Below are 15118 nucleotides of genomic sequence, written 5' to 3' on the forward strand. Positions count from 1 at the left end.
AAAACAGCAGGGAGGTGTGATAGAAGCCACAGCTGATAGAAGTTAGTAAGCAACTGTACCCAAAAGCAGTGAAAATAACCAGAACTTCACTCAAATAGAAATGCAATCAGTATAAATTGGCAATAAAATCTCATAATGTTATTTATTTTGGTACCCGATCTGTTTGTAAAAGTCTGTGATATGTTGTGAGCTGTACATTTGTAATTTTTTAAAACGTACAGCTCATTTTGGCCTTAACTAAAACATGTCGTCTTAAAAGCTTTTATTTATGCTTTTGTTACTTTTGGTTATCCAACACTACAGTATCATCACCAAAGCATGTACATTGTATTAAATGTACTTTTTAGTGACATCTGAGATATTTCCCCCCCATTTGCAAAGGACTAAATAAATACACTAAAATATGTATATTAAAAAATGCAGATTTCATATTGCAACAAAAACCCTGGTGTTTCCCATGGTGAAGAAAAATTCAAACTAAGCTAACCACGGCGCCCACATTATCTCTACGAAGAGCCAATGTTAGTTTCTCCCCAAAACGTCAAATTCATAATTTTACCCTGATTTGGCATTAACGGCGCATATTTGTCAAGACGGAAAGCGTTTTTGTACATGCACCTTTTGAGAACCGTCATGCTTGTTTTGCAGACGCACATCCTGGGCATCATGCAGTTAGTTAGTCAACAACAACAATTATTCAGGAACCCAAAACCATTCGAGGCATGTCCTTTGGACAAATGAGACTAAAGTGTGAAGCCATTTCACAAAAAAACCTACAGCAACACATTTGATAAACATCAAAACAGGCAAACAGTCGTGTTTTGGCATAAAACGTATCGACTAATATCTAAAAACAGCAGCTTTGCTGACGACGGAATGCATTGAGCACATCAGTGTTTAGGTCATAATCATTAAATTTCTTTAGCTCCCTAAAGTAGTTTGCATGGGTTAAAAAAAAGAAATGGTTTGCTTTTATGGTTTAGTAAGATTAATTAACTTCGGCAGGCAGGAGCACTCTATTGTCTACTCCCAAATAATTAATAGCACCTATGGGGTGTCACCTTCTGAACTGATCTACAAATACAGGTGCAGCTTACGTTGATCGTGACCAAACAGTCTTCCAAGAGCATCGCAAATTAGTGCGGAGAAGCAAACATGCTGACCTGTTAATAATGAGGTGCCTGTAATCTATCAGTGACACCCACACCTTCGTTCCTGCTGATGCAACACAAGCCGTAGAAGCATGAAGCTATTAAGATGGGCTCTTGGGCTCAGATGAGTTTTAAAAAATCAGATCAACTCTGATAAATATAGATACAACTTTTGAGTGGATTTCTTGAGAGTTGGTTTGGGTCAAATCCAGCATCAGCTTGTGTTGATCTAAGATTGGGAGGAGAATCATGAACTTAAAAAATATATATATATATCATGGTTTATGGTTTTACACGAAACGTTAAAACAATAAACATGATCCAAGTACTTTTATTGTACTTTACTTCTGAGGAAGGAAGTAAATATTTCTGCTGTTACTTTATGATATAGTATTTAAGGGGTTTTTGAAACTTCTAAGGTATTATAAAAAAAAATTCATTTAGGAAGTCTACATAACAAACTTGTTCATTTTCTAATATTCCTGTGCTTTGTGTTACTCTGCTGTATTTTGTTTAATTCCCAGAGAGAATTTGTTCTTGTAATGTGACAAAACGTAAAAATGTTTAAGTGATTTACATACTTTTATAAGTCCGTGAGCTCCGATATGTTCAAATGTATGTAAAACTGCCCATCTTCCAAACACCACAGAAAAATGCTGTAGAAAGCCACAGCTCAAGAGGGAAAATCTCGACAGGATAACTATCATGCCTGTTTTCAGCGGCCATCAGACGAGACACCAAGTCCACCAGTCTGTCAGAGGACCTGTTTTAACATCAAGTGGTCATTTCCATCACACCTTGAAATGGACCGAAACAGTTTGGTGCAAAGACAATCGTTTCCAAGCAGCTTTTCTGCTATAATTCAAGACTTCAAGCTGGTTCTCAACTCAAACAGAGCCCCTTCATGGGGGACAGCACTTCGAAATCTCGCCTGACCTCATGTTTATTCATGTGTGTAGGAGAAGCCGGAGAGGGGGTTCTACTCTGCCGAACCAGCCAGGCAGAACTAAGGTGATCACTCGAGAGACGGGAGAAGGCGAGAGCCTAACATTTAATTTAATACACACCCTTGCGGAGAATGAGAACTAGTGACAGCAAGAGGTTAGATAAGGCCTGAAGAGTAGCTTTTAACACGGCTGGCCTGATACAGCTGCCCTCGGGTCCTGTTGGGTAGAGTGCTGAATCACAAAAGCTGAGGTGGAGAGGCGGATGGAAAACCTTTGGCAGGCACAAAACTCTGTAAACAGGACCGCCTTTCGCTGACCTTTGGAGGATGAATCAGCGGTGAAGAAGATGAGAGCGATGAGAACATGTGTGGGTTATTTTCAAAATAGTGTCTTTACTCTCGTCAGGGATATGACCACTTTAATTATAGTTTTATCAATTAGTACTATGGAAAAGTATTTGTGCCCTTACAGATTTCTGCAGTTTTTGCTCATCATCAAAGACATACTTAGATCAGAGATACCTTGACTGATTTTCTGTTTGAGAGAAGAATTCATGATTCCATCAACTACGAGTGCGTTTCACAGTTCCATCGAAACTGTACACTACCGTCCCTTGGCGTCAAAATTTGTGTTTGTTTTTTGTTTTTACAATAAAAAATGTGTTACTATGCAGCTCAATGTGGAAATAAAATGGATGGAAAAAAAAAATCCAAACTAAATATTTTTGTGGATATTTTTCAGGGTTTTTTTTTTTTATGCCAGAAATCTGCTTTGAAACAAGTTCGGCACACCAGAAGTTGACTTGACTCTAGTTTTTCCAGTTTCTCCAAAATGCACTGCACAGTCTACTACGAATAAGATACTGACTACTCATGACCCGCTCATCTTTTACAACAACTGAAAAAAACCACAGAGCAAACTGTTTTTGTTGACTTGTCTCAGCCACAAAATGTGCAACTGTAAATGTTTCATACAGTCAATTTCAGAAGAGGCTTCTCAGAGGGTGAACTTGGCATCGCACAGTCTGTGAGAGGCTAGAAGAAAAAAAACTTTGCATAAATATGCAGGAGTATTTACAGTATTCTTTCCCACTCTCTGATCTCTCTTTGTCTTGCACGCTTTAGTATTCAAAGCGTTCGAAACCAGTAGTGAACTTCCCATTCAGCTGAGGCAACAGTCTCTCTATGAGGAGGGTGCGAATCAAAAAAAAAAAAAAAGTTAAACTTCACTCATCTTTTACCATTAAAAACATTCTGAAATTCTTGAAGCTTCCAGGTGAAAATCGTCCCCCGCTCCCCTTCCCTACAACCCGGCAAACACAACAAAGCCGATGTAGGAGTGGAGCGCAGAGATAAAACACGCCATCTATTCTTGTGAGCTCCTCTTTGAAACTCCCCTTCAGTGTTGCCTCGGAGATGGAGGCTCTTTGCTCCCTGCAGAGCGACTCCGGCTTCGCCTCTCCCTGGAGAGATTTGCAGAGTGAGACAAACACCTTGAGTTTCTCCGCGGCTGTGTGTTCTCCTAAATATGCTGCAGGTGACTTTAAATTGATACCGTGCACTACCTTTCCCTTGATAATTATACATCATCACCCATGAACGCTTTAAGCGGAAAACGGTTAATACTCGCAATAATAAACAGCTGCAAAACACCACATGCTGGCTAATGAAGGTTGCATCCATTTAGGAAAAAAGAAAAGAACTATGCTGAGCAGCTTCACGATTGTAGGGAGAACTCGTGTTATTTACAAAGTATTCACAATACAGTACCACAGACGGGTTCACACATTGTCAGGTTACAATGAATTCAAAGTGTTTTAATGGTAATTTATGTGGCCGACCAACACAAAGTAGAACATAATTAGAGATTGGAAGGAAATTGACAAGTGTGACATGAATTAAACAGTCAGTGGCACTGAGAAAATACATAGTAGGACCATTTTTCACTGTAGTTATAGCTGGAAGTCTATGTCTACAGCAGCTTTTTAAGTAAACATGGAATTTCTAGCCCATTGTTCTTTGGAAAGCAGCTCCCAATCACATGCATTCAATTACAGATATCTGCAAACATCAAAACTAAACAAAACATCTAATTCTAAATTAGACGTAGTTATGGACTTTATACACAAGTATGGTTTGGTCCCAACCATTCCATTAGAGACCTGGAAGTTGAAGTGCTTCACCAGTCTCTGTACAGATTTTCTTAATCTGAATTTATCTCCACTCACCTCCTCACTAACTGACCAGCTTTCCTATTCCCGCTAAAGAAAAGCATGAATCCCACACCACGAATCTGCCACCACCATGGTGTCACCATGGAGACAGGGTGTTGTGCCATTTCTCCACAATTTGCATTTTGCATGCGAGTCAAAAAGTTTCTCCATGTTTTCTGTGTCCCCTACATGGCCTTGTGACAAACTGAAAATTTAGATTTCGCATGGTTCCTTTCGACAAAGATACTCTTGCTGCCAAGACTTTCATAAAACCCAGATTTACTGCTTGCAATCGGTGTCCTGTCAGCAGATTCTCACACCTAAGCTGTGGATTTACAGAGGCCCCTGCACAGCTACCGGGGGTCTCGGCAGCAGAGCATCGTGAGACGTTCAAACCCTGAGAACGTTTCTCTGCCTAGAAAATGCATGTAAACACAGGATGACGGCAAAACGTGGGGTTCAGGTTGATGTACATTGTTGAGGGTTTTTTTTTTTTTTGCACACGCTGTATTTCAGATGTAAAATATTTCCTTTAGTTTCCGTTGAAAGTTGTTTTTTTCTCTTACATGTTTGCTGTTTATCAGGAGACCCCAAACACAAGACTGAGAGGCAGGATTTCCAAGCATGATTTGACACAAGGCCACTGAGAAAAAAAAAAGATCTTTGCAATTTCTATGATACTCCCAATCACACCATGAGATCAATGCTGATGTGTTTTTCTGCTTAAGTCTGTTTGCTTGATAACTGGGAAGAAAAGCAGCAGAATGAAAGGGCCGGAGCAGTTATAAAATCCTCTCAATACCGTGTTGTTTTTTTTCCTTCAGCAATTACTTTCTTCTTGCCACTCAACCATAAAAAAATAGACTTGTGGAGTTCAAAACTAATAGTCGCCACGTTAAACAGACTTTGTCTCCAATTGCAGTTAGCCTATATTCTGTTTCTCTTGTTAAAGCTCTGGTTAGTTTAAGAAAAGCAGGAAAGATTTTTCAGTAATGGTGTTTTGAACCAGGTATTGTACTTATAAAAAAAAAATAAAAAATTACACACCAGTCGACTATCCATTAGGTGATGTAAGTTTTTTTTCCCCTCTTTTTTTTGTACTGAAAACCACTAATACTTTTCCACTTCACTGTTATGCTCTATTTTGTGTTGGGCTATAACACAGAGCTTGTAGTCGTAACAGGGTTTCCCCCAGAAAACTTGCTAAGCCCAGTGGTTGGGTGCTAGGGCAGTCATTCATTCAGCAGCCCATCGTGTTTTTGTGTTAAAAACTGTTTAAAGTTGACAAGAAATTTGAAAATATCATTTGATAATTATGTGTAGTTAGAAGATTAATGCTTGAATACGACTATACAGTCTTAACAAAATACAAACATTTCAAAAAACTAAAATAAATAAGCAAGGCTTAGCCGGGTGGGGGCCCAAGTAAAGCCTAGTGGCCCGCCAGGCTTATGATACACTGGGGGAAACCCTGCGTAATGCAAGAAAAGGTATAATAGCTCAAATGTTTTTGAAAACATTTGCAAGACACTGTCCAGTTTTTCATGTGAGGAAGCAGAGAGTCGATGTCCACAATCAACAGATTCCCGTTGAATTTCCTTCTCCCCTCTCCCCTGAAAAGCCAGTTTGCTTGTTGCCACTTTAAACCGAAGCGCCTCTTTCCGTGGCGACGGCAAAACCAGCTATTCTCTCCGGCCCGGCTTGATAGCGGGAGCATCGCGTCTTGGGGGCCCCCAGGTCTCCGCAGAACGTGCCCCGCGCTGCCGGGAGACCCGGCGGTTAGCAGGGAACTCATTCCTGACATAATAATTGCTGTCAAATTAGAGCCGACCGCCAGCAATTAAGATGAGTGCTGACAGGTGAAGTGTGCTCCGTCTTCGCCGAACACACACAACTACAACTGGTGTTTACAGTCAGGAGAGAAATCTGCAATTGTTCAAGGTCCCCCGGTCAAGCAGCACTGCTCCATCAACACGCAATTGCGGCGCTGATTATACAGCAGGAGCCGGTGCAGCAGCTATACGGGTGCTGGGATAATTAGATGCTTTGTGATAAACACGGAACTTGCTCCCCTGGTGTAAACGTGTCTTCTGTTAGCACACACCACTAACTCCTTTACGGCCTTGTAAACCGTGCGAGGCGAAAGGAGATTTTTAACTGCCAGACTTAACATCAGTCCTGTGCTATTGATTCTCGTGTTTATCGAACAGAACCAATTACACATCTGAATCTTAGAGGATTCTTCTCTTTTTTCCCCCCCTTTCTAAACAGTGGTTCTCAGTAATGTTAAAAATGGTTCACAACAATGAAGGGGGGGGGGGGGATTCAGATGTGCAGGTGTTGTACTGTGTACTAAGACACCCTGTTTAACCTATGCAAACAGCTTTTTTCATAAACGAAGAGCTTTGAGGCTTTCTTTTTGTTTGCTTGTGAAATTGGTTTTCAGAGTCAGGGCCTGAAGCACAGGTTCCCGACCGGAGTCTGTGCCCTGAAAAGATCCCAGCGGCTCTGTGAGGTCGCACAGAGGTTGTCTTGGTGAACATGTACTTGTCTGTAGAATTAGCTATATTTTGACAAAGTACCTCCGATGAAGTTTGTGTATTTGAAGAGGCTGCACAAAAAGACGGATGTAGTTTATATTCATTTAACTAAAAGGACCATCAGGGAATGTTTATGGGGTCCTAAGAGGAAAGCAGGGAAATTTGTGGGATGGCACCGTATGGCAAACACATATATACTTCTATAATTATGTCCTATAACTAGTTTATTTTAGCTTGGACAGGCCTCAAGGTAAGACCCATCTGTTTCACAGAGTTTATAAATTCGACCGGTTTGCATTGCTGTGAACATAGATGACATGTTTGGCCACTTACTGCCACTTTGTCACCTGAAGGTTCCTTGTGCATCAGTGCTGTGTTATCTTAGCCAAAAAAAATCTTGAACAAAAAAACTGGTGAATGATTTAGGAACCAAAAACTATTAACTTAAAGTCCGCATATGTACATTTCTTTAATTTTTTACAACAGAAAAAGAAAAGAGATTTACATTCCTTTCAACCTTGCACTTCCTTCCTCTATTGGTGACTTAAATAACATTTAGTTTTTAGCTTTTTCATCAATTTTGGGTTACTTAGCGTAATGCATTTGGTTGACCCAACCAAACCACTTGTTTATTCTCTAATACACTGAATTCATTTTGGAAATCAAAAAAACAGAAACAAAAGCTAGGAAAACATCAATTTGACATGGTTCTCACCCTGTAAAATTTGAGTTCCATTAAAATATAAATTTGATCCCAATTAATCAAAAACAAGTTTCAGTTTCAGCTAAGCCGTGTCTGTTTTGTAAAGGTGTGCAGCAGTAATTTACATACCATGCGGCCCAGCTCAGCTGGAGCTATGCTGTGATTTGGCTTCAACTCTCCTTTCCCTGTCACTGCCTGGCATCTGTATGTTGTCTGGTCCCTTTGGCAGCCTTCATCTCATCTTCTTCCTCACAGCCCCGATCACCTTGAACCTCCATGCTGTCATTAAGACATTCCTGCTGCTCCTCTTCTTCTTTTCCCACCTCTTCATGTCTATGGGCTTCTGTGTTTCTGCCTTGTTAGACCTCGGCGGCTGAGCTCGTCTCTCACTTCAGACTTCCGTGAGGAAAAAAAAAGAATAAATATGTCATCCCTCCCTCAGTGTTTCTGTAAGCTTCGCAGCAACTTGACCATGTATTTTTAATGATGGCCATGGTCTATGCTCCTAACGATGTTCAACTTCACTCTGAATGCTGTTTGCGTAACTGCACGGCTTCCTTCCCGCACAGCAGCAAATGTGCATTTAGCTTTTTCTAACGCATTCCTGGATTTGTTTTATTGGTTAAATTAACATGAACTCCCATAAACATAATTGCTCTACAAAGGTAACAATCGTGGGATACAAGAAATCTTCCAGTGACTCCATCTTTATTCCATAGGGCAGTTTATTGAACTTTTAAATGAGTTAGAGTCATTGTGCATGACCTCCACTTCTCTACACTCACAAAAACAATAAAAGTTTGAACATTTATAATAATTTGTTGCTCCAACATTACATTCAAAGCTGTAAATTGTTATAGCTACATCTTGTTAAAAACACAGTATTTACATTAATTGTAATACACAAATTTCATATTTGGCATACTTACATTGATCTCTTCATAATTTACATGTTCTCAAGTACTGATTAATGTGAATATTTAATCTCAAAAATTCACAACATATAATTAATTAAAAAAAATAATAATTAAAATACAAACAATGCTAAAGCTACCCAGTCCTCACCCACATCCCAAAGTTAATTTGCTGAATATTTATGCTGACGTTCCATCTAATTCACTAAACAGTGTGAAATGTGCCTGTCACAGGACATCTACTCATCGCAGTAACAGCTGGACAGAGCAACTACTCGTCGTGCAGTCTACTCACGTCAGTGTTTTTAATTAAACAGAAAGCAAATCTCAACTGTACAAATGTTTGACTTTGATTTGTTTGAAGATATTCCTCCCGCCCATCAATCCTCTTATTTATTTTTTAAGGTCACTGTTGATTGCAAAACTCCCAACTCCAACGTGACGTCTGCTCGAATACAGTTCATTAAAAAAAAACAACTAAAAAAAAACTTTTTTGTGCTCGTCTAGATTCAAAAACTTATCGGGGGCAAAGTAGAGATTCATTTGGACTTTCAAAGGAAAGTTGTGTTAAAAAATGCGATTTTCAGGCATGTCTGAGCGGTTTCGCTTTTGAGATTTGAGGTAAAAAATAAAAATTATAGGACTTTTTTTTTCTTTTTTTCCCCAGTTTCCTTTGGCACAACGACTACTAAACCGCTCCACACTCAAAGATGTGTTACCATGTACATGTCATGCAGAGAGAACAGGGTGTGTTCACATAAACGGCATTAAACCTATGTCAGCAAACAGCTGGAGAGCATGCATTTGGTCCAGACGTCATGACTTCACTTCGCTGAGTTTAAAGAAAGGACAGTGTGTTGTTGGTTTGCAAAAATGGCAGGTAAAAAAAATTTCACGCAAAGAGCCTCAGAACTGCTGTTACTGTGCCAAGAACGAGTCCTGCCAACAAAAATGACCAAATATGGTCACAACTAGCCATGGGCCGATTATCATTACCAAGGTATTTGGAGTACGCTGCAATTGCTTAGCAATGTTGTCCTTGCAGTTGATTGAACCAGGCTACAAGTTTTGCTTCTGTTCCGTCAGTTTTCGCTTTGCAAGTTTGGCCAGACCCTGAAAATTGTATTTTCACTCCGTACCAAAATAATCTCACGCCGGCCCACGTCTAGTCACGACTATTGTACAAATTTTAACGCAAGGCACAAATGCAGCCTCTAAATTGAAATTGATTAAAGTCATAAGCTCTTTTTAAAAAATATTCCACACCCTCCCTTGAGAAGTGGTAACAATGAGAACACACCCTCGTCTTCCACACTTCACCGAAATGCATACTCCAGGTCTTTAGCACCTTTTTTTTTTTCGCCAAACAGTGTACAAATATATTGAGTTGTGTAAAAAAAAGAAAAGAAAAAATTTACAAATAATTAAAAAACGTGCAAGACTCACAGATAAAAGACTCTGTTTCCAATACTTAAGGCAAAAAAAACTAATGTATACCAATATACATACATCTGAAATTGTTTCTATCAAAATTTTGTTTGTTTTTTTTTCTTAATTCTACAACGTTTGGGTAAACATATGTTACGACTGGCCACGGTTTGTGGAGAAACCAGTGGGAAATGACTACGTCAGAGTCAATGCCTCTAGTAAATGTGGAAGGGAACCGCTTCTAATCCGCTAGTTTTACCTTTTTTGCCAGCTTCCGATCGCCTGTTAAATCGATGAGCCTGCCTCTTTTATTGGAAGGGTCAGGAATGCCGAGCTGAGAATCACATGAAACGTGAGTGCCGAGTAGAAAAGTGCAAAATACGCCAGTGTGTGTGGGTGTGTGTTTTTTTTTTTTTAATTATTATTATATCGCCTAAACATACACCTATAGCTGGGACACCTTTCTGGGCAGGGGTCTCGGTCTTGGCACCCGAGGGTCGGCGTTCCCGTCCAGCTTCATGCTGCCCGTGCGGATCTGGTGAGGTTTGGGCGGCAGGGCCGGCGGGTCCGTCTGCGGCGGGATGGAGAGGCTGTGCGGGAGCGGCACGGGCCGCCGCGGGTTGTTCCTCTCGTACACGCTGTAGGGAGGCGGGGTCTTGTTCTCCCGGCGGATGGGCTCGTCGGAGCCGCTGGAGATGGAGTTCGGCAGCGGCGCGGGCGGCGGCAGCGGGTGGGGCAGGTGGTCGCCGGCGGGCAGCTCGGTGCCCGAAGCTTCGGACACGCTGCAGCGGCTCAGAGACGAGATGCCGCTGCTGTAGCTGCCGGACAGGACGGGCGAGTTGGAGACCAGGCTGGTAGACTGGCACTCGGTGGGGGAAGGGGTGAAAGGTGGCATGGCGGTCTGCGGGAGGACAAGGACGCACAGGATATTAACTGTTGTGTGATGCATCAAATCTTACGCTGCACTGGTTCACAAGCAATTTTCAGACTACATTAGCAAACCAAAATGTACCACACACATATCAAAATAGATCAATGTTTCATTTGGTTCTATTGCTTCTATTTTCCAAAGATAAACGCGTGCATTTTCACTGGAAAACTGTATTACAGATTATAGTCATCTTTTGAACTTTGAGGGGAAAAAAAGTGATGTTTTCTTCTTTTGCAGCTTTTATTTATCAGTATCAGAACATGCTGCATCGGCTGAAACCCGTATCCCATTGAAGGTTGCCCATTTCGTTCACCAGGTATCGCAGATGAGCGTTGAGCGTTGTTAAAGTGGGTGACCTTCCATTGTAAGGTGAACCTTCCTGTTTATTTATTCATGAGTGTGGCTCATTTGTTTCTTTCCTGTTTCGGCTGAGTTTTTCCTTTTTTGTTTCTTTCTGAAATCTTATTTGTGAATCCTGATGCTCTGAACATTCCTGTTACTGCTTTTATGATTGCTTCAAACTGTTCTTTCATTTTCTCCTAAGATAGTTTTGCTGAAATTCAATGCACTTTAGAAACAGAGACAGTTCATGTGCGGTATATAGAAGTCAATTCAATCCTGTCATATAGATACAATTACGTTTGACCCTAGATATAGAACGATGCTTACGAAACCAGATTCTAGATTGTTAGCACCACCCATCTCTGGCGTTAAATTTTAACATCACCTGATCAGAGCACCTTTTACAAACTGCAAACACAAATTCTTATGATGTTGTCTCAACCATTTTTTTTTCTGCAGTTTTCCGCAAAGTCAAAATTTCTAATCTGCGACTGACTTGACTGATGGCTGTTGCAGGTAATACATCACCTGCTGATACCTACTCCACACAATCCCAACTTAACCAAAGAAATACTTTCATTCTCATATTCTAAGCATATTTATTTAAAATTCAATTAAACTTGCCTTGGTTAATAGTGCATAATTCTAAAGGTTAAACAATATCATAACCTCAACGCATAATTGTATAAACTCAGAATTTGTTAATGCTCCCTAAGTAATGAATTAGTGCAGTTGCACAACTTTTATATTATTTGTAAGGTAGCAGTAATAAATTGCCCAAACAGAATCCAGAAAAAAATAATAATAAGAGCACCAAGCTTTTATACTCCTTTAATGGCTCTGGTGCACAGTGATAAAAAAAAACAACAAAAAAAAAAACAATATGCTGGCCAATAATAAAAAAAAAAAAGAAAGAAAAGAGAAACCTTTAAAATGTTTTTTTCTACGCAGTTATGCCATGCTGCTAGTGTTTCTGCTAAAACCTAATTGGATCCAGTGGACCATGGAGTTGATCAGTACACTTCACACTACAAGGGGCATGCACAAAAAAAGGTAACCATTTGACATGCACAAGTGGAGAAACCTTATTTCATCTGGGTCAAGCTTGATAAAAATCTATAGACTTAATAAAGCGCTCATAAGTAATTTAAACTCGTCGCTTTTTCTTTTTTTTTTTTTTTACCCCAAAGAGAACCCTCTGACCAAACATTGTTTCTGCTCCTTTACGGGGGAATAAGTGCAGCGCTGTCAGAGAGGCTGCATCTATTTTCTGCAGGTTCACTGCTGCTCCAGGGGTTTGCGGTGTGGTAATGGGGCCCTGGCTGCAGCCCCATGATGTGTGTGCGCTCATGCGCCGGATAATGCGGCTCTGCTTGGGGTCTTGCAGAGGATCGGTCGCCGAGCCGCACGGCTTCGCTCCGGGCGCCTCCGTTTCGCCTCGGCAACGCGCAGCCACAAACAAACTCGTGTGTGCGTCAAACACACACACGAATCTGACTAAAAGGCGCCGCAACGCTGGGCGCCAAGCGGTCACTCACAAAGTAAATGTGACGAGTGAGAAGACGGAGAGGTTAGCACTGTTTGTGTAAAGAAAAAAAAAAAAAAATCCAAACTGAGACGAGTCGAGCCAGATGGAGACCAGTATCGGTGCTGCTGTTTTTTACCCTCATTAGGAGCTCTCGCAAGTGCTTCCTTAACCTTTCCCCAAACTTCTGCAGCTTCAACTGGCTGGTATTAACTAATAAGAAGCTCATTAGTGAGAAATCTGAGCCTGAAGTCATAGCAAGAATAATCAGTTTGTTTGCAGACAAATGTTGGAAAAAAAACAAAAAATAAAACGAAGGTCAAAGATACTAAAACGGTGTTTCAACACCTCGGCTGATTGATGCCAAAGGGAGCTTTTAGTGCGCCTAACTGACAGGTCTTCTCGCTGCATTAAAAGCAAAGACTTTTTCATTTTACAGTGCTATTCAAAAGTATTCATAACCAAGAATTTTTCACCCACTGTATTAGAATTTAACCACAAACTTCATTTTACAGCAATTTCATCAGATGACCATCCACCACAACCTGCAGGCTAGAGAAGAACCAAAAACACACATGATAACTCTGGTCACAGCTCAGGTGGAATCTCTCCAAAGACAAGCTACAAGTCATGAACTCTATATGTTTTGTGTGTGTGTTGGAGTAGCAAGGAAATTGTTGGAAGTAGTTTCCAGTTCACGGAAGGTGTTCATGTGGGATGAGATCAAAATGACGTTTTTGCTTTTTTAACTCAAGAGTGGCTAACAAGTGTGAATCCTCATGGTGTCGAATGTATCCAGCTAAATACAGAGATTACCTCGCAAGAAAACTTGATTTAGGCTGCCGAAGACTTCCGGCCGGGGTCAAGGTTCAACCTCTACCAGGACAACAACGATAAACTAGGCCTGTAATGATAACTAATTTTGCGAGACTATAAATTGTCCCAGAACTTATTGTGATAAACGATAATATTGTTGTTTTGAGACGATTTTCAAGACACATAGCAGTAATAATGGCACATTCTCAAGGATCGATAACCTTAAAAACACAATGAACATTTATAAACTAGAACTGGAAGAGTTTAAATATCCAAAATAAATAAAGAACACAACTAACAAAATTAATTATGACGTCTCTGTAAACAAAATTGTCTCTTGAAAGAAGGGCCAGTTGACACCTAAACATCAAACTGAAGACTTTCATCATTCAGTTTTTGGTAAAAAGAGAAAGAAAAGAGGAAAACAATAAATTAAGCAGATGAAAAGGATTGAGTTTCTTTTAATTTATCACGCGATAAATTGATTTATTGTTTATCGTGACAGCCCTACGTTAATCATGAAGCCAGAGTTGGGACCAAATGGTTCCAATCAACTTGCATTCGGTCTAGTCCAGGGTCGGCAACCCAACATGTTGAAAGAGCCATTTTGGACCAAAAAAACCAAAAAAACAAATCTGTCTGGAGCTGCAAAAAATTTAAAGGCTTATATTAGGTTTATAATGAAGGCAAAACAAGCTTCAAGTGTTTATATTAGCCTTTAAGTGTGTGATCGAAAAAACAACAAAACGGAACGTGCATAACGTGCCCTTTATCTGGGCAACAAACGGAAAGCAATAAAACGCAACCTGCAGTTATAAAATAAACCAGCAGCCTTTTGAAAAGGTAAAGTATATAAAATTAAATTAATACAGTTTAAGTTTTATTTCTGTGCAAATGCCAAGCAAGTCAGTGCAATGGTAAGACAAAGCAGCATCCTCTTCTCTTTTGACACGCAACCATCCTCGGACCTGAGCAACAAAACACAATAATATCGCTAAGTGTCATTCTAAATATACAGTGACAAACATCACTAATCAATTTATAAAAACAACCACTTTGTTACTACATATATGTGCCTATGGCAGGATTGTGTTCTTGTGTTTAATGTGACTTCTGTTTACGAACATCACTGGACAGTTTCTCAACATCGGGCTTGTAAGGTGTAACTTTAATTTTGACCCAGCAGCTAATGTAGCGCCTTCCCTGGAAATGTCTCTCCACATTACCGGTTTTTTCAGACTATTAGTTGCTACTTTGTCCCCACGCTTTGAACCATGCGGCTTTTAGCCCAGTGCAACTTATGTGTGTAAGTGTCCAGTTATTTAAAAAAAAAAAAAATGTAGGTGATGCTTATAGTAAGGTGCGCTCTATAGTCCGGAAAGTACGGTACTCTTTTTGTTATCTGACAACTTCTCGCTACAGAGCAAACATTCAGGTAATCCTTCTGCATTGGAAATGATTGCAAATGATTTGGTTCAAGAATTGTAGAATCTCTCCTCGACTGTTTTCCTCTTTTCCCCTTTGCTCTCCATGGCCCACCACACACTGTCAGTCTGTTTACAACAGCCACCCGCCCAGCTGAAAGAAACGTGTCACAGGCTGTGACACA

The 15118-nt window shown here is 40.3% G+C and overlaps 1 protein-coding gene across 3 annotated transcripts in view; it reads right to left on the reverse strand.

The window, feature by feature from the left end:
* Positions 1-8260: 8260 nt before the first annotated feature.
* dock4b (dedicator of cytokinesis 4b) overlaps positions 8261-15118 on the reverse strand; it is a 129703-nt gene continuing 122845 nt past the window's right edge. For all 3 annotated transcript variants that reach the window (XM_028043596.1, XM_028043594.1, XM_028043595.1), the window contains one exon: positions 8261-10796. In XM_028043596.1, coding sequence (XP_027899397.1) covers positions 10341-10796 — 456 coding nt within the window. In that variant the 3' untranslated portion in view covers positions 8261-10340. The remainder of the gene's footprint in view (positions 10797-15118) is intronic.

The sequence above is a fragment of the Xiphophorus couchianus genome, chromosome 17 (genome assembly GCF_001444195.1).
Source record: "Xiphophorus couchianus chromosome 17, X_couchianus-1.0, whole genome shotgun sequence".
Lineage (NCBI taxonomy): Eukaryota > Metazoa > Chordata > Actinopteri > Cyprinodontiformes > Poeciliidae > Xiphophorus > Xiphophorus couchianus.